We start from the raw sequence: 24855 nt of genomic DNA, 5'->3' as shown, positions 1-24855 counted from the left end.
TGAGGTTGCTGGGTCACTGAGGAACTGGACCCCTGGGCATACAGCTATGGCTAAGTACCCCTGGATGTCCTCCTCATACACGTGCAGCAGGAAGTCCACTCCATGACAGACCATGCATCAGGAGCCAGAAGACAGTAAAATGCAGCAAGCAGAACCAGGGAGTGTCCTTCCTGCAGTGTTGCTTCAGTGCCCTGTACTGACAAAGATTACATTATACATACTGTAAAGAGGAAATGCTTGCAAACTCCAGGTCTTTATTGCAGTGCATGTCTGAAGGATGAATTCAGAGCTGAGAGGCAATACCCTGATAATGGGCCTAGTCTAACAGATCATGTTATTCTACCCAAAATTCCACGACAGTTACCTATTTTAAGACAAGTAAATATTCAGAGCCATACATAGTCAGGTCCTCTACTTCTTTGACCTCATACTATTATTTCCTGTTGGCTCTGCTACAGCCATCCAGACATTTCTGCTGTTTCTGGAACATACCTGCATGCTCCCAACTTAGGGCCCTTGTACTTGCTGGTTCCTCTTCCTGGAAGCTCTTTTCCTAGCTGTCTGCATGGTGAGTGCCTCACTTTTTTCCCGTCTTGCTCAGATGTCAGCTTCTCAAGAAGGCTTAATCTTTACTCCCCCACTATTTACTACTATAAGTCCCCTGAACTCCTTACCCCTTCACATGGGTTGCCTTTTTCCACAGTACTTTTCACCTATCGTACTATGTAATTTACTTAGTGATTATGTCTGTCTTCTTCCACCATAACGTCAGGTGCCAGGAGGGTATGAGGGGCAGGACTTTTTAATGTTGCTCACTTATGCCAGATACCTAGAATAGTGCATAGTGCATTATAGGTGCTTAATAAGTACTTATATATTGTAATAGGCTATATGTTATTCATTAAAGGTAAGATTCTAACTTCAAACAATTTTCCTTTTATTGTTCAAAGTATTTTTACTACTTCTGTGTTATGCAACTTCCCTTTATTTTCTAGGTTGGTTACATTCTTTTGACTGATTAGGTCAAGATGGGTATATTTTTTGTCTTGTCCTTCATAAAATAAAATAGGATTTATTTTTTATGTTCTTTACATCATTTTTCAGCTTCTGTGACTTTTCTCATCTAAGTAGATGACTGAGACAGATAGCCATTTGTAACATATTTTTAAAAATTAAATCTTGGTTTGTGGAAAGTTAACTGAGTGTTTTAAAATTTATTTTTAGGTGCCGAATGTGGAGTAAATGCAGATGTTGAGAAACATCTTGAATTGGGCAAGAAATTACTTGCAGCTGGACAGCTAGCTGATGCTTTATCTCAGTTTCATGCTGCTGTAGGTTTGTATCATGGAACCAAACCACTCAGTGACTGTCTTAGTGAATTCTAGTAATAGCTCTTTTTTTGAATAACATTTTGAATAACATTATTTCATGTTTAAATAAAACATTTAAATATATTTATGGTATTCTGAGTGAAATAGATTAATAAAATAAATGTATAACACTTAAACGTATGTGTGTCTAACATGAGAGAATTTTGAAGCTTAGTGAGGCCTGCTACTACCAAGGGTAATTCAAGATAATTCTGACAAACAACTTTTCTCAGTGTATTATTTGGTTTTTGACTTTTTGAACAGATTTTGCCGAATACAGTTTAATTTTCTTGATGACTTGGTTTTCAATATATTTGCTTGATACCCTTGGGAGATGCCGCAGTTCATTGCCTCTTCAGTATTGGTCAGACTCCAACTGCCCTTTACACTGTTGCTTCTTATTTCTTATTCGTGTCTGTCTGTAGAATCAACTGTTGTTGCAGCTGTTCATCTGTTAGGACTCTAAGGACTGAGATGACCAGAATAATAGGTTCTTAGTGAAGGCTTAACAAATGTTCTTTTTTTTTTTTTTTTTTTTTTTGAGACAGGGTCTTGTACTGTCACCCAGGCTGGAGTGCATTGGTGTGATCATGGCTCACTGCAGCCTCAGGCTCCTGAATACCTGGGATTATAGGTGTGTGCCACTATACCCAACTACCTTTTACAACTTTTGTTTTTTATTTTTTTGTAGAGATGGGGTCTCACTCTGTTGTCCAGGCTGGTCTCAAACTTGGGGGCTCAAGCAGTCCTCCTGCCTTGACCTCCGAAAGTATTGAGATTGTATGTGTGAACCACCACACCTGGCCTGGATTTCCTTATGAGTCACTGCTAAACTTTTGTGCTAGGACTTTTTGATACTGACTTTCCGCAGAGTCTTTTTTATTTACTTACATGTTTTTATCTTGATTTGAATGGTTGAGAGTGACTAGTTAACAACCTGACAGGTAAGGAGGGTGGTGCCTTTTTTTTTTTTTTTTGAGACGGTTTTGAGACGGGTTCTTGCTCTGTCATGCAGGCTAGAGTGCAGTGGCGTGATCTTGGCTTACTGCAACCTCTGCCTCCTGAGTAGCTGGAGCTACAGGTGCGTGCCACCATGCCCAGCTAATTTTTGTATTTTTTGTAGAGACTAGGTTTCACCATGTTGTCCAGGCTGTTCTCAAAGTCTTGGTCTCAAGCGATCTGCCTGCCTCAGCCTCCCAAAGTGCTGGGATTATAGGTGTGAGCCACTGTGCCCAGCTGTGTATTTTTTAATAAGATAGCTATGCTCCCAGAAGAACTATCATTCTATTGTTGTAATTTACTTTATAAACTCAATTTAGTTAGGTTTTGGTTTGTCATACTTTTCTTTATGCTCTTTCTTGAACTGAGATTTTTATTACAGATGTTGTTAGCTCTTAAACTCATAGGAAACAGATTTTTTTTTTTTATTAAAAAACTCTATTCAAGGCTGGGCATCGTGGCCCACACCTGTAATTCCAGCACTTTGGGAGGCCAAGGAGGGCAGATCACTTGAGGTCACGAGTTCAGGACCAGCCTGGACAACATGGTGAAACCCATTCTCTACTAAAAATATAAAAATTAGCCAGGTATGGTGGTGGGTGCCTGTAATCCCAGCTACTCATGAGGCTGAGAAAGAATTGCTTAAACCTGAGAGGTGAAAGTTGCAGTGAGCCAAGATTTCACCATTGCACTCCATCCTGGGTGACAGAGTGAGACTCTATCTCAACATTAAAGAACAAAAAAACCAAAACTCTATTTAAGAGATATGACATAATTATAAGAACATAAAAAAATTGAAAAATGAGGGGAAAATTTTAAAAAAATTACCTTTTTTAGTAGAAGAGAAAGCCATTTCACATTAATAAAGGGTTCACTCTACCAGAAAATATCAATTTTAAATGAGTTTGAGCCCAATAACATAGTCTTTAAATACGTAAAACAAAAATTGACAGAACTAAAAGGAGAAATGAACAAATTCATAATTATAGTGGAAGGCTTTAGCCTCTTTCAATAATGTATAGGAAAACAGACAAAAATGTCAAGTAAAGATGTTAATTTGACCCAATTGAAATACACATAACACCTGCACACAGCGGCAGAATACACATTCTTCCAAGTGTAAGAACATCACAATAAAAATATTTTAGCAAAGTCTCCCATGAACATAACTACAAAAATTCTGAAAAATATAGCAAATGAATCTAAATTTTAAGTAGGTCTAAATTTTAAGTAAGTCCAAATATTATGTTTGTACACATACACACACACCACTGGTTTTTATTACAAGGATATAAATTCGGTTTGGCATTCAAAAGTCAATCAGTGTAAGTCAACAAACTAAAGGAGAAAAATGTTGTTTCAAAGGTGAAGAAGAAGTATTTGATAAATATTTAACACCATATGTGAAAGAAAAAGCACCTTTTAAATAGTTTGGAAATCTATATTGATAAGTACACCAAAAATCCTATAGCTATGATGATACTTACTGATGAATATTGATACCTCTCCCACACCCTACCATCTCTGAGATTGAGAATGAGAGAAGGATACCCACTGTTACTACGTGTAGTCAACATTCTGCTAGAGGTCCTAGCCAATGCAATTTGTTTTTTGGTTGTTGTTGTTGTTTTGAGGCAGAGTCTTTCTCTGTCACTCAGGAGGCTGGAGTGCAGTAGTGCAATCTTGGCTCACTGCAGCTTCCGCCTCCCAGGTTCAAGTGATTCTCCTGGCTCAGCGGGGATTACAGGCATGCACCACGATGTCCAGCTAATTTTTGTATTTTTAGTAGAGTTAGGATTTCACCATGTTTGCTAGGCTGGTCTTGAACTTCCTGACCTCAAGTCATCCACCTGCCTCCCAAAGACCTGGGATTACAGGTGTGAGCCACCATGCCCAGGCTAGCCAATGCAATTTGTGTACCAATTTTATATCTTGCAACCTTGCTGAACTTGTTTATTAGCTCTAGGAATTTTTTTGTGTGTAGATTCTGTAGCATTTTCCATATACAAGATTATGTTATGGGAAAGTATAGTTTTACTTCTTTTTTTATGACCTGGATCCCTTTTTTTTCTTTTTGTTGTTTAATTGCTGACATGGTTTGGCTGTTACCACCCAAATCTCATCTTGAATTGTAGTTCCTATAATCCCCACATGTCATGGGAGGGACCTCGTGGGAGGTAAGTTAATCATGGGGGTGGTTACCCTCATGCTGTTCTGAAGATAGTGAGTGAATTCTCATGAGATCTGATGGTTTTATAAGGGACTTTTCCTGCTTTTGCTTGGCACTTCTCCTTCCTGCCATCACGTGAAGAAGGATGTGTTTGCTTCCTCTTCTGCCATGATTGTAAATTTCCTGGGGCCTCCCAAGCCATGCTGAACTGCAAGACAGTTAAGCTCTTTCCTTTATAAATTACCCAGTCTTGGGTATATCTTTATTAGCAGTGCGAAAATGAACTAATGCAATTGCTCAGTCACTGTAATTTGGCAAGAAATAGGGCATAAAGATTGAGAAAGGAAGAAATAAAACTGTCATTCCCAGAGGACATGATGATATGCAAATAATCTGCAAACTGTTGTAATTTATATGAATTTAGCAAGGCACTCACTGAATAACAAAGGCAACATACTTTTGTAGCAATAGAATCTCTATTAGGAATAAACAAATACAAAAAACACCTAAGAATAAATCTAATGAAAGATGTGCAAGAACATTTTGCTGAAAACCACAAAAATAGTTATAAGAAACTTACAGAAGACTTAAATGAAGATATACCATGTTAATGGATAGGAAGATTCAGTATTACAAAGATGTCAAGTGGCCCCCAGATTGGTCTACATATTCGATGAAATCTAATAAAATTCTAGCACTTTATTTCATTGAAATTGACTAGTTGATTCTAAAATGTCTTATGGAAATGCAGAGAACTTCTTGAGTCGCCTTGTGGGTGAGATATGAGACGACCCAGGCCAGCTCTCTTTGGTCTGTGGGAAGCATGCATGTATTCTTTGCCCTGACCATGTCTGTAGGTAGAGGACAGCCCAGATAGCAACTCCTTCTTCCTTTCCATCAGATCAGAGAGCCTACTGGTCTCTTGCCATTTAGATTTTTCAGGGATGAGTCAGATACACCAGTCTACTCTGTCCTGCAAAGATGACACTTACCATCTTTTCTAAGTGGCCTACAAATCTCACCTTGGAATGTAAGGGTAGCTGGGACCTGTTGGGATGTCAGGTGAAACATAAACAGTTCCATTGCAGTAGCCTACTGTATAAACATATAGAGAACTCCTATCATGTGTACTCTGTGAAGCTATTAGAAGTATGGCTTTGTGTATTACTTTGAAAAGGGAAACAGATTTTTATCTTGGTCTTGCCACTGGATAATCATGTGACATTGGTCCAGTTATGTAAGAAAATGCATACTTTAAAAAGTTACCTGCAGTTCCTAGCAGTTTTCACTGTGTCACCCATGGGAATTTTTGTGAAGATCAGATGGTAATAAAGAATACAAATATCTTTGAAAATAGTGTACAATCACTCAGGAGGCTGAGGTGGGAAGACTGCTTGAGCCTAGGAATTGGAATTGCAGTGAGCTATGATCGTGTCACCACAGTCTAACCTGGGCGATGGAGTGAGACTCTGTTTCTCCTATTATATTCTCACAGTGCAGAATATTTCTGTGACCTCTAGTCACCAAAATGTGTGGGAATTTCTCTCCACCAAGTAATCCTACAGATTTTCCGGCAGACAGCAGCTGGATGACCTCTAATTCTGTTGAGTTCTGACACTATCTACCTGGAGATAGCCGAAGATCCCACAGATTGAAAGCCCAGTGCTACAAGACCACTCCTGACTTCAGAAGCCATTTATAAGCCCCTGGTTGTTTTACCTGTGCTTCTGACTGACTGGTTGTAAATGAGGATTCCCATGACCCCTTCCTTAGGTTCAGTTGATTTGCTAGAGCAGCTCACAGAACTCGGGAAAACACTTATGTTTACAGGTTTATTATGGGATATTACAAAGGATACAGATGAACAACCAAATAGATAGAAGAGATACTTAGGGCCAGACATATGGGAAGGGGTGAGGTGCTTCTTTGCCCTCTCTGGGTGTACCACACCCTCCAGGAGCCTCCATGTTTTTGGCTGCATGGAAGTTCTTCTAAACCCTGTCCTTTTAGGTTTTTATGGAGGCTTTATTACTTAGGCATGATGGATTATATAATTGGCTATTGGTAACCAACTCAACCTTCATCCCCTAGGATGGTAGGGGGTACTGAAAATTCCAATATTTTCACCTGGTAGGTTTCCCCATTATTCATAGTCCACATTCTTAGTATCTAGGGGTGCCCAGATACCAGCCATTTCATTAGTATACAAAAAAGTAATCACTCTAGAGATTCCACAGGTTGTAGGAGCTATATGTCAGAAAACAGGAAGAAGACCAAATATGTATCTTATAGTACAACGGATTTCTTATTTTTTTTTAGGTTTGGTTTTATAAATTGGGGTTCTAATTCCATTTCCTATCTTAAAATGCCTAAAAATGGAACAGTAAAATTGGTGAAAGTGGACACTCCAGAAATATTGTATGTAGACAAAAGTGAAGTCATACACAGTCCTCTGTGCAGATATTTTCTTCATGGATTGGAATGGTCAGGTTTTTCCAAATAGAAATCGAATGCAATTTACCTTATACCATGTAAATGCTGTGTAAATAGTTGTTTTACTCTACTTTTTAGGAAATAATGAAAAAAGTCTGTACATATTCAATACAGACACAGTTTTTGTTTTTTTTTTCCCGAAATATTTTCAATCTGAGGGTGGTTGAATTCACTGATGCGGAACCCATGGATACAGAGGGCCAAATGTATATAAACAATTGATAATCAGTGCTTAGTGTTAGGTGCAGTAAAGGACATGTATTATAGAATGTTACGGAATTTGAGAGAGGGAAAAGTTTATTTTTCCACGTGGTCAAATAAGTCATTTGAGCTGTGCCTCAAAGATTGAGTAGGATTTAGTCATATGTAATTGATGGAGTTTTGTACTTTAGACCTTGAATCATGTTATTTCCAGTATTATTCTTTGCTTAGTGTGAATAAGCCATGCATAACTTAAGTTTTAAAAAAATTAATGAATATAAAAGTAATCCATATGCATTGTGAAACACTTTGGAATACATGGACGGCGAAAGAAGAAACCTCATCTCTCTGCCTGGATAGCCACTGTTGACATGCAGTGAATTTCCCTCTGCTCTCCAGTGTGTTACTTAAATGTTAGTAATTCTTAGGTATCAAATTATTCTATGGCCAGTTCTCAAACCAAACCCATAAAATTTTAATATATTGTACCTTACAAATAAAATATAAACTGAACTGAAAAATACTGTATATCAAGCATATTCCAAATATAGTTACTCTGTTTCCTAATCTTTCCTTAAGTTAATTACAGTGTTTTGTAAGAAATAGCCTATATTCAGGCTACTGTTTTTGCTTTTCTTTCCTTGCCTCCTAAGGGAAGTTGTTCAGTAAAGAAATTTTAGTGACACTTAGCTGGGATCATATATTTTTGTTTTTGGATTTAAGAAAAAGAAGGTTTTTTTATTGTTAAAATACCCAATTCCTTTTTTAAAAAATACATTTTTTTTCTGACTGGTTTATACTTTTACTTTTTTGTTGTGGTAAAATGTATGAAAATTTTTAACCATTTGTAAGTATGCAATTCATTGGTATTGTGTTCACATTGTTGTGCAGTCATCACTGTCCATCTCTAGTACTTTTTCATTATCCCAAACAGAAACTCTGTATCCATTAAACAATAGGACCCTGTTCCTAACCCTCTACACCAGCTCCTGGCAACCACTATTCTACCTTCTGTCTCTATTATTTGAGTACTTTAGGTACCTCACATTAGTAGAACCATACAATATTTTCCTTTTGTGTCTTGGCTTATTTTACTTAGCGTAATGTTTTCAAGGTTCATCCATGTGATAGCATGCATAGGTATTTCATTTCTCTATAAGGCTGAATGAATATCTGTTGTATGTACACTATATCGCACATCCCACTTTTTGTTTATCCATTCATTCATTGACGGATTTTTGGGGTTGTTTCCACCTTTGGACTATTGTGAATAATGCTGCTATGAACATGTGTGTTTGAATACATATTTGACCCTTGCTTTCAGTTCTTTGGGATATATACAAAGGAGTAGAATTGCTGGACCACATGATAATTTTACATTTAATTTTTTGAGAAGTCATCTTACTGTTTTCCGCAGTAGCCGTACCATTTTACATTCCACCAACGGTGCACAAGTATTCCAATTTCTCCACATCCTTGCCAACTCTTGTTATTTTATCTTTTTAATAATAGCCATCTTAATGGGTGTGAACTGGTATCTCAATGTGGTTTTTTTGTTTGTTTGTTTGTTTTGCTTTCTTAGTTTTTATTAGTATTTTTGTTGCCCCATGCAGGTCAGTGTGGTTTTGATTTGCATTTCCCTAATGATTTGGATAGTGAGCATCTTTTCATGTGCTCATTGGCCATTTGTATGTCTTCTTTCATATTCTTTTGCTGACCCACCTTCCCCTCACATTTTCAATGCCATTAACAACTGTTCACAACCATAATTTTGAATGATTATGCACTATCCTGCCATATGATTATTGTAATGTTTTCCAAATGACAACTTTAGGAATAGAACTTTTAGGGAGTTTTAATTGTATGTCTTATGATAATGAACACCTGAGTACATAAATCTTTTCTTTTTTAAAGATTGATAACTGTCTTTTGTCAAGGTTAGTTTTTGAATTCTTTATATGCTTATATTTCTAAATTGCTTTCTAGAAGGGTTGTTCTGCAGCAGATTTGCTTCTAATTGAATCCACTCCTTTCTCTACTTTGTAGATGCTAATAAGCAAAGTAAAATTAGCTCAAAAACCAAATTCATCTGTCTGCTTTCTTTACAAATGTTAACTTCTCTGGTCTCTTTCTCTAGTCTTACTCTCATTTCTAATCTTCTCCTTTGTCCTTGTACCTTTAATTCTTCACTTCCATTCTAGTTGGGAGTCTGTGAGGGAGCAGAGGTTATACGTTCAATATATCAATTTAGTCAGAGGTCTATACATTTTACAATTCTGTACATTATGCATAGTCCACATTCTTAGTATTTTACTTAGGAAAATCTCAGCAGAGACACACTGAATTGCATATTTATAAAAGTTATGAGTCGAGGCTGGGTGCAGTGGCTCATGCCTGTAATCTCAGCACTTTGGGAAGCTGAGGTAGGAGGATTGCTGGAGCCCAGGAGTTGGAGACCAGCTTGGGCAGCATGGTGACTCTTTCTCTATAAAAAAAAAAAAAAAAAAAAAAATTAACTGGCCATGGTGGAACACTGTGGTTCCAGCTACTCAGAAGGTTGAGATGGCAGGATTGCTTGGGTGTGGGAGGTCAAGGCTACAGTGAGCAATGATCATGCTACTGCACTCTAGCCTGGGTGACAGAGACCCTGTCTCAAAAATAAAAAAAATAAAAAAAGTTTATAAGTTGAATATAGTTAATATTCTAGACCAAGGGTTTGTGAACTTTTTTTCTAAAGGGCCAGACAAGTATTTTTGGCTTTGTAGCCATACAGTCTTAAATTTTTCTTTTGTTTTTTCTTTTTTTGGGGCAACTTTTAAGAAATGTAAAAAATATTCTTAACTGAAGTCTGTGCATTGTATGTGGCTTGGGCTATAGTTTGCTGACCCCTATTCTAGGTCTATTTGCACAGATCTTGCCAGGCAACATGACTCCTTTTCGATGAAGAGATTCTTTTCTTAATGTCTGTCTTTGTAGAGTTGCAAAGCTGATACTGTCCAGGTGATTTTTTTTTTTTGAATTTTTGAATAAATAAGAGGTAATATTATTCTAGGTGATTTTTTTTTTTAATTTTTGAATAAATAAGAGGTAATATTATTTTAATTTTCAGATGGTGATCCTGATAACTATATTGCTTATTATCGGAGGGCTACTGTCTTTTTAGCTATGGGCAAATCCAAAGCTGCACTTCCTGATTTAACTAAAGTGATTGAATTGAAGATGGACTTCACTGCAGTAAGTATATCTAAACTTTCTTTAAAGGAGAACTTAAGAGAACTTGGGAGAGAGAATTTGTTTCATAAGGTGAGGACTGGCATGCTAGATATAACCAGAAGAGATCAAAGCTACAGTGATGTAGTGGACTGAGGAACAAGAGAAATTCAAAGTCCCTAGAATCAAAGATCTGTGTGAAAGAGAACAGCGGGTTCATTAGATGTTTTTTTCAGAAGTCTGGCAGTGATGTCAGCTTTGTGGTTTAGAAAGACAAATCTATGTGGAGGATGGAGTATGAGGCAAGATGTGAGGCCAAGACATGAGTTGATAAAGAGGCTGAATTAAGAGTATTAGGTGACTGACAACAGTTGCACGTAAGGCTGTGGCAGGAAGAATAAAGTGGGGATCACTTAACTGGGCTATCCTTTGTGGTGACAATAAAATGCTAAATTAGCAGAGACATCCTCTAGAACCAACCTACAAGCTTTAGAGGTGGAGAAACTTGTAGTCTAATAGGAAATCCTGATGATTGGCAGGTCACCATAAAGGCTGTGACAGAGGTGTGGGCAGGCAAGGGACTCATGAGGTGGAATTCAGGTAGGGCTTTCAGAGGCAGAATTGGCAACCACTGACCAATTAGATAGTTTCTTATTTCTTAGTGTATTTCAGAAGGATTTGAGATAACTGATTAGATATGGGGTGAATATTTGATTTGAAATATTACTAATATTTTAAGATGGAACACCCAAATCTCAAACATTTATCAAATTTATCTTACACAGCTAAGCAAGCACAACCTTTCATAAAGATTAAATGGCTCATTTTCCTAGTTTTATGATAGTTGAAGTGGCTTTAATCTTACTTTTTATGTGTTTTGACACATTTAAAAGGGTTAGGAAAATTTAATGTACTATTAAGAGTAATATATATAAAGTTAAGTAGAATACTTTTATGGCTTGATTGGTCATCAGAGAGTTGGTATTCTTGAAAGAAATGGGATTATACACATTAGAAGAAGAGGGATCTCAGATGAAGAGGGAGAAACATGCATGTTAAAAGAGAAGAGGGACTGGTAAAGTCCCAATTTATGCAACTTTTATTGTAGGGCAAAAAGTTATGGTAAAAAGTATTTTTAAAAATTGAGATACGATTTATATGCCATCAGATTTACCCTTTAAAAGTATTCAGTGGTCTTTAGTATATTTACAAGTTGTGTAGTGGTCACCACTAGCTACTTCCAGGACACTTTTATCAACCCCTAAAGAAGCTCTGTACCTGTTAGCAGTCACTCCCCACTTCCACTCTAGCTCCTGGCAACCACTTATCATAGCTTTGCCTGTTTCAGATATTTCATATAAACAAAATCACATAATGTTTGGCCTTTTGTGTCTGACTTCTTTCACTTAGCATAATGCTTTCAAGGTTCATTCATGTAGCACATATCAATATGTCATTCCTTTTTATGGCTGAATAATATTGTATGGATACATTATATTTGTATATTGATTTGTTAGTTGATGGGAATTTGGGTTATTTCCACTTTTTGGCTATTGTTGTGAACATACATGTACAAGTTTTTGTGTGGACTTGTTTTCTGTTTTCCTGGGTAGAACAAAAAGTATTTTTAAGGAAGCATGCATTAAGAAAAATTAAACACATTTATTAGTTCCAGGAATTATTTTTGGTGTCAAGTAAAATGGGCATTGGAAAAATAAATATTTATTAATAACTTGTTTGTTTAGTTTTATTCTTGTGTTTAAAAAAGATTTAGAAATCTATAATATTCAGGATATTCCCCTCTCCCCTTTTTTTCCAGGCAAGATTACAGAGAGGTCACTTATTACTCAAACAAGGAAAACTTGATGAAGCAGAAGATGATTTTAAAAAAGTGGTAAGTTCAATTTGTATTTGACTCTAGGAAGAAGTTATTTTGAGAGAACTTATTGGACCTTTTTTTGGTATTATGACAGTTAATAGTAATTTTACAGCTAAGAGTCAATAGTCTTAGACAGTAGGTAAATAGAGAATAGCCTGATTTATGTATTTAAGAATCACAAATCCTGAATTACTATTTGGTGGCAAACATCAAAGAATCCTGTTAACAGTTGGAAGTTAAAGTGTACCCAATAGATATATAATCTTAACTGAGTTTATACAGCTTGCTTATTCTGCTTTGTCCACCGTGAGAATCTAAAGATGTCAGCTGAGCTACTTTTAAAGTCCTTATTAGTTAATCCTTATTGGGCATTGGATCTATCCTTTTGGAAACCCTTCATTGGATTTGAGAGGAATAATGAAACAGATTCTTAAAAGGGAATTTTGCAGTCATCCGTTATGGCAGCTTTACAAAGTGTAAAGTGCTTTGGATTTGTTGGGGAATGTTACAGATTTTGTGTCATTGAAGGGAGTAGATACTAAAAAATGATTTGGTTAGAGACACTTAGCCAGTCTTTTTATGCCCTCATTTTGCTTGTTTTAAAGACCAGCATTTTTGTTTTACATGGATTTGTTTCTGGAGTGGTCTGGAAAGGGTATATAAGCCACTTTTTATTATTTGTATTTTTTATAGTTTATGGAGATGCTTAGTTACTGTGATGATAACCACTATGAAAAGAAAACAAAAATTTCTAACATGGTCATAAGCCTTGTCACAATACTCTGTCATCTGTGAATAAATCCAAAAACATTAAATTTAATTGTATTAGATCAGAAACAGCCTCATGGTCTCAATAAAATTGGCTATCATATTCTTTTTATCTGATCTCCCTTCCTACTTGGGAAGATGCTTGAGAGCAGGCTGAAGACCAGGTGGTGGGGAGGTGATAGTGCTAGAGTAACCTTTCCCTAGCCCAGGCCTTTGTTCAGAGAAGGTGTTGCATAAACATCTGTCAAATGGATGAATGAATTATAAAACATGAGAATGTGTTTCTGCTTCTAGCAGATGCTTAAATCTGTTATTTAGATTTTTTTTTTCCAATTACAACTTTAGTCTTTTAGAAGTAACATAATTTAGGATAGAGTTTTAGCACAAATTAATCCTTACTGGGCATTGGATGCATTCTTCTGGATAAATGAGATCTTGGTACCTTGGATATGTCTTGGGTTAATGTCTTTTCTGTGGTCAATATTAAAACTTCTCAGAAACAAGAAAAGAGATTCTCATAGACTTTCTACTTTCTAGATTGCTCTTTGACAGTCATACTTCTGCTAGTGTGTTCTGAAAACTACTCTTAGTGTTGTTACAGTGATTCTTCCATGAGAATGTATGTCTGTATTGAACAGTCTTTTAGTTTTAACTGAAACTTGTATTGAGATAATTGTAGATCCACATGCAGTTGTAAGAAATAATACAAAGAGATTCCAGGTAGCATTTACCCAGTTTCCTCCAATGACAAAGTTGTTTTTATAGCTATGAATTCATCTATAGTATAAAACTATAGCACTATATCAACAACAGGATATTGACACTGATACAATCTACCAATCTATTCAGATTTCCTCAATTTTCCTAGTATTCATTTCTTTGTCGTATGCACTTCATATACTTTATCACATATGTTGGTTCATGTACCCACCACCATAGTCAAGATGCTGACTTGGTGTTCTATTACCACCAGAATCCTTCCTGTTACCCTTTTATAACCATACCCATTTCCATCCCACCCTGCTCTGGCCCTCTAGTCATACTTTCTGGCATCCACTAATTTGATATTCATTTCTTAAATTTTGACTTTTCAAATATCTTATATAACTGGAATCAAGTATTATATAACCTTTTAGAATTGACTTTTTTTACTCAGCCTATTTTTCTGGAGATTTATCTAGATTTTTACATATCCCACTTAGTTTGTTCCTTTTAGATAGTGATGGCCATTTGCGTTGTTTCTTTTTCTTGGCTATTGCAAATAAGGCTGCTGTGAACATTCCTGTACAGAGATGTTTGTGTGAATGTGAATTTTTGTTATCCTTAGGATAAATGCCCAGGAGTGCAGTTACTGGGTTGTTTGGTTATTGCATGTTTATTTTGTAAGAAACCACTGAATTGCTTTCCAGAGTGACCATACCATTTCACATTCCTCCACATTCTTGCCAGCATTTGGTATTGTCATTTTTTATTTTGGCCATTCTGATAGATGTGTTATTATATTGTGGTTTTAATTTGGATTTCCCTGATTACTAATGATATTGAACATCATTTTCTGTGCTTATTTGCTAACACCTGTGAATCTTTTTCAATGAAATTTCTGTTCATGTCTTTTGCCTATGTACTAATTGGCTTGTTTGCTTTTTTATTGTTGTGTTTTAAATGTCCTTTATATATTTTAGATACTTTGTTGGATATGTAGTTTGCAAGTATTTTTCCGCAGTCTATAGCTTTTGCTTGCATCCTCCTCACAGGGTGTTAAATAGAACAAAAAGTCTAATTTTTAAATTACTACATAACATTTGTGCATATTTATGGGGTAAATGTGATCCTTTGTTATATGCACAGACTGTGTAATGATCAAGTCAGGGTATTCAGAGTATCTGTCACTGAATATTTATCATTTCTGTGTGTTGGGAACATTTCACCTCCTCTCTTCCAGCTATTTTGAAGTGGACAGTATATTGTTAACTACACTACTTTGCTATTAAACATTACCACTTATTCCTTCTCTCTAACTGTATGTTTGTATCTATTAACCTCTTTTCATCTCCCCTCCCACTGACACACCCTTCCCATTCTCTTGTAACTATCATGTCTATCATTCTATTAACTCTGTGAGATTAATAATTTTTTTTTTAGCTCCCACATATGTGTGAAAACATGCAATATTTGCCTTTCTGTGCCTGGCTTATATTTCACTTAATAACCTCCAGTTCCATTCATGTGGCTCCATATGAACATGATTTTGTTCTTTTTTATGGCTAAATAGTATCCCATTCTCTCTTGCTCTCGCTGTCTCTACACATACACACATACACACATACACACACACACACAAACACCCACCCACCCATATTTTCTTTATTAATTTATCTGTAGATTAGGCACACTTGGTATGATTGCATATCTTTACTATTGTGAATAGTGCTGCAATAAATATGGGGGTACAGGTATCCCTTTTATATACTGATTTTGATTGTATAGTACTATTTTTAGTTTTCTGAGAAATCGTCATACTGTTTTACATAGCGGCTGTACTAATTTACATTCCTGCCAACAGTGTATATGAGTTCCTTTTTCTCTGCATTCTTTCCAGCATCTATTATTTTTTGTCTTTTTATTGTAGCCATTCTGACTGGGTGAGGTGTTCTCATTATTGTTTTGATTTGCATTTCCCTGATGATTAGTGATATTGGACATTTTTTCATATACCTGTTGGCCATTTTTATGCCCTTTGAGAAATGTCTGTTTATGTCCTTTGTCCATTTTAATTTTAATTTTAATTTTATTTTATTTTATTTATTTTTATTATTTTTTATTGCATTTTAGGTTTGGGGTACATGTGAAGAACATGCAAGATTGTTGCATAGTTGCATACGTGGCAGTGTGATTTGCTGCCTTCCTCCCTTTCACCTATATGTGGCGTTTCTCCCCATGCTATCTCTCCCCAACTCCCCATCCCCCTACTGTCCCTCCCCTATTTCCCCCCAACAGACCCCAGTGTATAGTGCTCCCCTCCCTGTGTCCATCCGTTCTCATTGTTCAACACCCGCCTATGAGTGAGAACATGCGGCGTTTGATTTTGTGTTCTTGTGTCAGTTTGCTGAGAATGATGGTTTCCAGGTTCATCCATGTCCCTACAAAGGACGGGAACTCATCGTTTTTGATGGCTGCATAATATTCCATGGTGTACATGTGCCACATTTTCCCTGTCGAGTCTATCATCGATGGGCATTTGGGTTGGTTCCAGGTCTTTGCTATTGTAAACTGTGCTGCAATGAACATTCGTGTGCATGTGTCCTTATAGTAGAACGATTTATAATCCTTTGGATATATACCCAGCAATGGGATTGCTGGGTCAAATGGAATTTCTATTTCTAGGTCCTTGAGGAATCGCCACACTGTCTTCCACAATGGTTGAACTAATTTACACTCCCACCAACAGTGTAAAAGTGTTCCTATTTCTCCACATCCTCTCCAGCATCTGTTGTCTCCAGATTTTTTAATGATCGCCATTCTAACTGGTGTGAGATGGTATCTCAATGTAGTTTTGATTTGCATTTCTCTAATGACCAGTGATGATGAGCATTTTTTCATATGTTTGTTGGCCTCATGTATGTCTTCTTTTATAAAGTATCTGTTCATATCCTTTGCCCAATTTTGAATGGGCTTGTTTGTTTTTTTCTTGTAAATCTTTTTTAGTTCATTGTAAATTCTGGATATCAGCCCTTTGTCAGACGGGTAGGCTGCAAAAATTTTTTCCCATTCTTTTGGTTGCTGATTCACTCTAATGACTGTTTCTTTTGCCATGCAGAAGCTGTGGAGTTTCATTAGGTCCCATTTGTCTATTTTGACTTTTGTTGCCAATGCTTTTGGTGTTTTGGTCATGAAGTCCTTGCCTATGCTTATGTCCTGAATGGTTTTGCCTAGATTTTCTTCTAGGGTTTTTATGGTGTTAGGTCTTATGTTTAAGTCTTTAATCCATCGGGAGTTAATTTTAGTGTAAGGTGTCAGGAAGGGGTCCAGTTTCTGCTTTCTGCACATTGCTAGCCAGTTTTCCCAACACCACTTATTAAACAGGGAATCCTTTCCCCGTTGCTTGTTTTTGTCAGGTTTGTCAAAGATCGGGTGGTTGTAGATATGTTGTGTCGCCTCCGACGCCTCTGTTCTGTTCCATTGGTCTATATCTCTGTTTTGGTATCAGTACCATGCTGTTTTGATTACTGTAGCCTTGTAGTAGAGTTTGATGTCCGGTAGTGTGATGCCTCCCGCTTTGTTCTTTTTGCTTAGAATTGACTTGGCTATGCAGGCTCTCTTTTGGTTCCATATGAAGTTTAAGGTAGTTTTTCCAGTTCTGTGAAGAAGGTCATTGGTAGCTTGATGAGGATGGCGTTGAATCTGTAAATTACCTTGGGCAGTATGGCCATTTTCACGATATTGATTCTTCCTAACCATGAACATGGAATGTTTCTCTATCTGTTTGTGTCCTCTCTTATTTCGTTGAGCAGTGGTTTGTAGTTCTCCTTAAAGAGGTCCTTTACGTTCCTTGTTAGTTGTATTCCTAGGTATTTTATTTTTTTGTAGCAATTGTGAATGGCAGTTCGTTCTTGATTTGGCTCTCTTTAAGTCTGTTATTGGTATATAGGAATGCTTGTGATTTGTGGACATTGATTTTGTATCCTGAGACTTTGCTGAAGTTGCTTATCAGTTTCAGGAGATTTTGGACTGAGACGATGGGGTCTTCTAGATATACAATCATGTCGTCTGCAAATAAGAGACAATTTGACTTCCTCCTTTCATTTTTGAATACTCTTTCTTTCTTTTTCTTGCCTGATTGCTCGGCTAGAACTTCCAGTACTATATTGAATAGGAGTGATGAGAGAGGGCATCCTTGTCTAGTGCCAGATTTCAAAGGGAATGCTTCCAGTTTTTGCCCATTCAGTATGATATTGGCTGTTGGTTTGTCGTAAATAGCTTTTATTATTTTGAGATACGTTCCGTCAATGCCTAATTTATTGAGTGTTTTTCGCATAAAGGGCTGTTGAATTTTGTCAGAGGCCTTCTCTGCATCAATTGAGTTAATCATGTGGTTTTTGTTTTTGGTTCGGTTTATGTGGTGAATTACGTTTATAGACTTGCGTATGTTGAACCATCCTTGCATCCCCGGTATGAATCCTACTTGATCATGGTGGATAAGCTTTTAGATGTGCTGTTGCAATCAGCCTGCCAGTATTTTATTGAATATTTTTGCATCTATGTTCATCATGGATATTGGCCTGTAGTTTTCTTTTCTTGTTGAGTCTCTGCCGGGTTTTGGTATTAGGATGATGTTGGTCTCATAAAATGATTTGGGAAGGATTCCCTCTTTTTGGATTATTTGGAATAGTTTCAGTAGGAATGGTACCAGCTCCTCTTTGTATGTCTGGTAGAATTTGGCTGTGAACCCATCTGGACCTAGGTTTTTTTTGAGGTGGTAGGCTCTTGATTGCTGCCTTGACTTCAGACCTTGTTATTGGTCTATTCAAGGTTTCGACTTCTTCCTGGTTTAGGCTTGGGAGGAGGCTACTGTCCAGGAATTTATCCATTTCTTCCAAGTTTTCTAGTTTATGTGCATAGACTTGTTTGTAATAATCTCTGATGATGGCTTGAATTTTTGTGGAATCTGTGGTGATATCCCCTTTATCATTTTTTATTGCATCTATTTGGTTATTCTCTTTTTTCTTTTTTATTAATCTGGCTAGTGGTCTATTTTGTTGGTCTTTTCAAAAAACCAGCTCCTGGATTTATTGCTTTTTTGAAGGGTTTTTTGTGTCTCTATCTTCTTCAGTTCTGCTCTGATTTTTAGTTATTTCTTGTCTTCTGCTAGGTTTTGAGTTTTTTTTATCTTGTTCCTCTAGCTCATTCAATTTTGACGATAGGGTGTCAATTTTAGATCTCTCCTTTCTTCTCATGTGGGCACTTATTGCTATATATTTTCCTCTAGAGACTGCTTTAAATGTGTCCCAGAGATTTTGGTATGTGGTGTCTTCGTTCTCGTTGGTTTCAAAGAACATCTTCATTTCTGCCTTCATTTAATTGTTTATCCAGTCAACATTCAAGAGAAAGTTGTTCAGTTTCCATGAAGCTGTGCAGTTCTGGATTGGTTTCTTAATTCTGAGTTCTAACTTGATTGCACTGTGGTCTGAGAGACTGTTCGTTATGGTTTCCGTTCTTTTGCATTTGCTGAGGAGTGATGTGGTCTATTTTAGAGTAGGTGTGATGTGCTGAGAAGAATGTATATTCTGTGGATTTGTGGTGGAGAGTTCTGTAAATGTCTATTAGGTTTGCTTGGTCCAGGTCCAAGTTCAAGTCCTGGATATCCCTGTTAATTTTCTGTCTCGTTGATCTGTCTAATATTGACAATGGGGTGTTCAAGTCTCCCACTATTATTGTGTGGGAATCTAAGTCTCTTTGTAAGTCATTAAGAACTTGCCTTATGTATCTGAGTGCTCCCGTATTAGGTGCATATATCTTTACAATCGTTAGCTCTTCTTGTTGCATTGATCCTTTTACCATTATGTAATGTCCTTCTTTGTCTCTTTTGATCTTTGTTGCTTTAAAGTCTATTTTATCAGAGATGAGAATTGCCACTCCTGCTTTTTTTTCCTCTCCATTTGCTTGGTAAATCTTCCTCCATCCCTTTATTTTGAGCCTTTGTGTATCCCTGCATGTGAGATAGGTTTCCTGGATACAGCACACTGATGGGTTTTGGCTTTTTATCCAATTTGCCAGTCTGTGTCTTTTGATTGGGGCATTTAGTCCATTTATGTTTAGGGTTAATATTGTTATGTGTGAATTTGATACTGCCATTTTGATGCTAGCTGGCTGTTTTGCCCGTTAGTTAATGCAGATTCTTCATTGTGTTGATGCTCTTTACTATTTGGTATTTTTTTGGAGTGGCTGATACTGGTTGTTCTTTTCTATGTGTAGTGCCTCTTTCAGGAGCTCTTGTAAAGCAGGTCTGGTGGTGATGAAATCTCTGAGTACTTGCTTGTTCGCAAAGGATTTTATTTTTCCTTCACTTATGAAGCTTAGTTTGGCTGGATATGAAATTCTGGGTGAAAGTTCTTTTCTTTAAGGATGTTGAATATTGGCCCCCACTCTCTTCTGGCCTGTAGGGTTTCTGCTGAGAGATCTGCTGTGAGTCTGATGGGCTTCCCTTTGTGGGTAACCCGACCTTTCTCTCTGGCTGCCCTTTGCATTTTCTCCTTCATTTCAACCCTGGTCAATCTGATGATTATGTGCCCTGGGGTTGCTCTTCTTGAGGAATATCTTCGTGGTGTTCTCTGTATTTCCTGGACTTGAATATTGGCCTGCCTTGCTAGGTTGGAGATGTTTTCCTGGATAATATTCTGAAGAGTATTTTCCATCTTGGATTCATTCTCTTTGTCACATTCAGGTACACCTATCAAACGTAGGTTAGGTCTTTTCACATAGTCCCATATTTCTTGTTGAGTTTGTTCATTCCTTTTTACCCTGTTTTCTCTAATCTTGCCTTTTCGTTTTATTTCATTGAGTTGATCTTCGACCTCTGATATCCTTTCTTCTGCTTGGTCAATTCGGCTGTTGAAACTTGTGTATGCTTCGCAAAGTTCTCGTGTTGTGCTTTTCAGCTCCATCAATTCACTCATATTCCTCTCTAAGTTGTCCATTCTCGTTAGCATTTCATCAAATCGTTTTTCAAAGTTCTTAGTTTCTTTGCATTTGGTTAGAACATGTTCTTTTAGCTCACAGAAGTTTCTTATCACCCACCTTCTGAAGCTTGATTCTGTCATTTGATCACACTCATTCTCCATCCAGTCTTGTTCCCTTGCTGGTGAGGAGTTGTGATCCCTTGTAGGAGGAGAGGTGTTCTGATTTCGGGTGTTTTCATCCTTTTTGCGCTGGTTTCTTCCCATCTTTGTGGATTTATCCACCTGTCGACTTTGTAGTTGCCGACTTTCTGATTGGATCCCTGAGTGGATGTCCTGTTTGTTGATGATGAAGCTATTTCTGTTTCTTAGTTTTCCTTTTAACAGTCTGGGCCCTCTGCTGTAGGACTGCTGAGGTCCACTCCAGGCCCTGCTTGCCTGGGGATCACTTGCAGCAGCTGCCAAACAGTAAAGGTTGCTACCAGTTTCTTCTGCTTTGTCCCAGAAAGATACCTGCCAAATGTCAGTCTGAGCTCTCCTTTATGAGGTGACTCTTTGGATACACAGAGGTCAGGGAGCTGCTTGAGGAGAAAATCTGTCCTTTATAGTAGCTCAAGTGCTGAGCTGTGAGCTCCATTGTTCATTCAGAGCTGCTGGGCAGGTATGTTTAAGTCTGCAGCAGCAGAACTCATAAACCCCTTTTTTTCCCCAGGTGTTCTGTCCCAGGGAGTTACAGCTTTATTTATGAGTTTCCACTGTGCTGCTGCCTTTTTTTTTTCCTTCAGGGCTGCCCTGCCCAGTAAGGAGACAGCCTAGTCACTCTCTGCCTGCAGAGGCTTCGCTGAGCTGCTGTGGGCTCCCCTCGGCTGCCCTGTGAACTTCCCTGCAGTCCTGTTTATATGGGTGTAGTTAGTACTGCCTTGGCAACGGTGGCCCGCCTCTGTAATGGCGGGTTGCCGTGGCAACGGCGGGTTGCCTCGGCAACTGCAGGCTGCCTCAGCAATGGCGTACTGCCTCCGTAGTGGTGGAGTGCCTCTGTAATGGCTGACGCCCTTCCCCCACAGAGCTGGACCGTCCCGGGTTCCGCTGTGCTTGCTGTGAAACTCTCAACCCAGATCATTTCCAATTGCTGTTTTTTTGTTTTTGTTTTTGTTTTTGTGGGGGTGGGACCAGCCAGGCCTGATCACCTGGCTCCCTGCCTCAGAGCCTTTTGTTTTTTAGTTGAACGGTTGGCTCTCTCCCAGGTGTCCTGGTCGCCTGTTGAAAAGGCACCAGGATCTGTGTGATTTCCCGTGCAGCGATCCACTGCGCCGGCTGTAACCACAGCTCTGAGATTTGTGGCACTTTTTTGCCCGGGAATCTCCTGGCCTGGCTCCCTGTTTCAGCTCCCCTTGCTGGCTAAGTGGGGACCCAGTCCCGTTTACTCTGCACTGGGAACCGCCACGCCAGGGCACTGGCAAAACAGCCGTGCCGGCCAAAACAGCCACGCTGGCGACCCATGGGGCTCCTTCACCTGGGAATCTCCTGGTCTGTGGGCAATAAAAATTTGTCTGGAAATGCGGCGTCCGCTCACCCTCTGCGCTTTCACTGGGAGTTGCAATCCTGCGCTGCTCCTAACTGGCCATCTTGGATCTTCCCTTTGTCCATTTTTAAATGGGATTGTTTTCTTACTGTTGACTTCTTTCAGTTCCTTGTATATTCTGTATATTTCTCGCTTGTTGGATGAATAGTTTGCATATATTTTCTCTAGTCAACAGCTTCTTTGTCTACTCTGTTGATTATTTCTTTTGCTGTGCAGAGGCTTATTATTTTTGCTTTTTGAGTTGGGGTCTCACTCTTGTCACCTACGCTGGAGTATAGTGGCATGATCATGGCTTACTGCAGCTTCAAATTCCTGGGCTCAAGTGATCCTTCTGCCTCAGTCTCCCAAGTAACTGGGACTACAAGTGTGCATTAGTAGGCCTGGCTAATTTTAAAACATTTTTTGTAGAAATGGGATCTTGCTATGTTGCCCAGGCTGGTCTTGAACTCCTAGCCTCAAGTGATCCTCCCACTTTGGCCTCCCAAAGTGGTAGGTTTACAGGTGTCAGCCACCATTTCCAGCCCAGAGCTTTTTGGTTTAATATAATACCATTTGTTTATTTTTGTTTTTGTTGCTTGTGCTTTTGAGATCTTGGACATAAAAGCTTTGCCTAGACCAATGTCTTAAAGTGTTTTCCCTATGTTTTCTTCTAATAGATTTATGTCAGGGACCAGCCCTGACACAGACTGTGAGGGTCGCAAGGGATGGTGGAGACAAAGAAATGAGAAAAGACAAGAGTGCATAAAGTGGGAATCAGGGGCCAACGCAAGTATGGAGGCTGCAAAGGCCCCAAGCTCTGGAGACCCACACCATTTATTGGTACACGACACAAAGCAAGAATGTGATAGGGGTGTGAGGGGAGATAAAGGAATGGTGGTCAGGCAGGTGATCTATAGCTAGGGCCATTTGGCATTTCCTTTGAGGCGTAGAGAACAAATTCTATTCTAGATTTAATCATTAAAAAAGCTAGAGGGGCCATAGATAGGAGTCAGGAAGTCTGGTCACATTCTTGTGCTTCAAAGAGGCATTCCTCCCTTGAGCACAAAGCATGTGTTCCATAAGCTCTTTCTTTCTGCGTCAGATAAGCAGGTTATGCCACAACCTTCCTTCCAGCAGTTTTATAGTTTTAGGTCTTATGTTTAAGACTTTAAGGCATTTGTGTTGATTTTTGTACTTAGCAGGAGGTAGGGATCCAGTTTCAATCTGCTGCATATGGATATCCAGTTTTCACAGCACCATTTATTGAAGAGGGTGTCTGTCCTCTGTCTATCCTCTCCTCAATGTATGTTCTCAGCTCCTTTGTCAAAAATCAGTTGCTATAAGTTCATGGATTTATTTCTGGGTTCTCTAATCTATTCCATTGATGTATGTGCCTGGTTTTGTATCAATACCATGCTGTTTTGATCACTATAGCCTTGTAATATATTTTGAAGTCAGGTAGCATGATGTCTGCTTGTTCTTTTTGCTCAGGATTGCTTTGGCTATCCAGGCTCTGTTTTGGTTTCATATGAATTTTATGATTGTTTTCTCTTTTTCTGTGAAATATGACATTGGTATTTTGATACAGATATCATTGAATCTTTCAGTAGTGTGGTCATTTTAACAATGTTAATTCTTCTGATTTGTGAGCATAAGATGTCTTACCGTTTGTTTTTGTCTTTTAAAATTTCTTTCATCAGTATTTTATAGTTTTCTTTGTAGAAGTCTTTTAATACCTTGGTTAAGTTTATTCCTGGGTATTTTATTTTTATTATTATTATTGTAAATGGGATTGCCTTCTTAATTTCTTTTTAAGTGATTTTGTTATTGGTGTATAGAGATGCAATTAATTTTTGTATGTTGCTTTTGTATCCTGCAACTTAATTAAAAAGAAATAGTTCTGAGAGTTTATTTTGGAATCTTGGTTTTTCTAAATATAAGATCATGCCATCTGCAAAGAGGGACAACTTGACTTCATATATGTCAATTTGGATGCCTTTTATTTCTTCCTCTTGCATGACTGGTCTGCCTGGGATTTCCAGTACTATACTGAGTAGGAGTGGTGAAGGTGAGCATCTTTGTCTTGTTTGAGTTCTTAAAGGAAAGGCTTTCGGTTTTTCCCCATTTACTATGATGGTAACTGGATTTGTCATAACGGTCTTTATTTTGTTGACGTATGTTCCTTCTGTGCTTAGTTTGTTTAGAGTTTTTGTCCTGAAGAGGCTTTGAATTTTATCAAATGCTTTTACTGTATTTGTTGAGATAATCATATGGTTTTTGCCCTTTATTTTTTCCATGTGATGTATCACATACTGATTTCTAAATGTTGAACCATTCTTAGATTTCTGGGATTAATCCCACTTGATCATGGGTCTTATGTTTCTTGTTTTTGTTTGAGATGGGGTCTTGCTTTGTTGCCCAGGCTGGATGCAGAGGTGTGGACATGACCCACTCCAACCTCAACCTACTGGGCTCAAGTGATCCTCTGGCCTGAGCCTGCTGAGTAGCTGGGACCACAGGTGTGCACCTCC

The 24855-nt window shown here is 38.0% G+C and overlaps 1 protein-coding gene across 1 annotated transcript in view; it reads left to right on the top strand.

Annotated features, from left to right (window-relative positions):
* Positions 1-24855, top strand: part of DNAJC3 (DnaJ heat shock protein family (Hsp40) member C3) — an 89863-nt gene that overhangs the window by 20061 nt on the left and 44947 nt on the right. The window contains exons 2-4 of the mRNA XM_012458619.2: positions 1225-1335; positions 10343-10467; positions 12263-12337. Of these exons, the coding sequence (XP_012314042.1) occupies positions 1225-1335; positions 10343-10467; positions 12263-12337 (311 nt within the window). The remainder of the gene's footprint in view (positions 1-1224; positions 1336-10342; positions 10468-12262; positions 12338-24855) is intronic.

Source organism: Aotus nancymaae, unplaced genomic scaffold, assembly GCF_030222135.1.
Source record: "Aotus nancymaae isolate 86718 unplaced genomic scaffold, 86718_ANA_hifiasm-v0.15.2.pri h1tg000048l, whole genome shotgun sequence".
NCBI lineage: Eukaryota > Metazoa > Chordata > Mammalia > Primates > Aotidae > Aotus > Aotus nancymaae.
The sequence above is the reverse complement of the archived record's forward strand: the minus strand, read 5'-3'. Positions and strand labels throughout refer to the sequence as shown.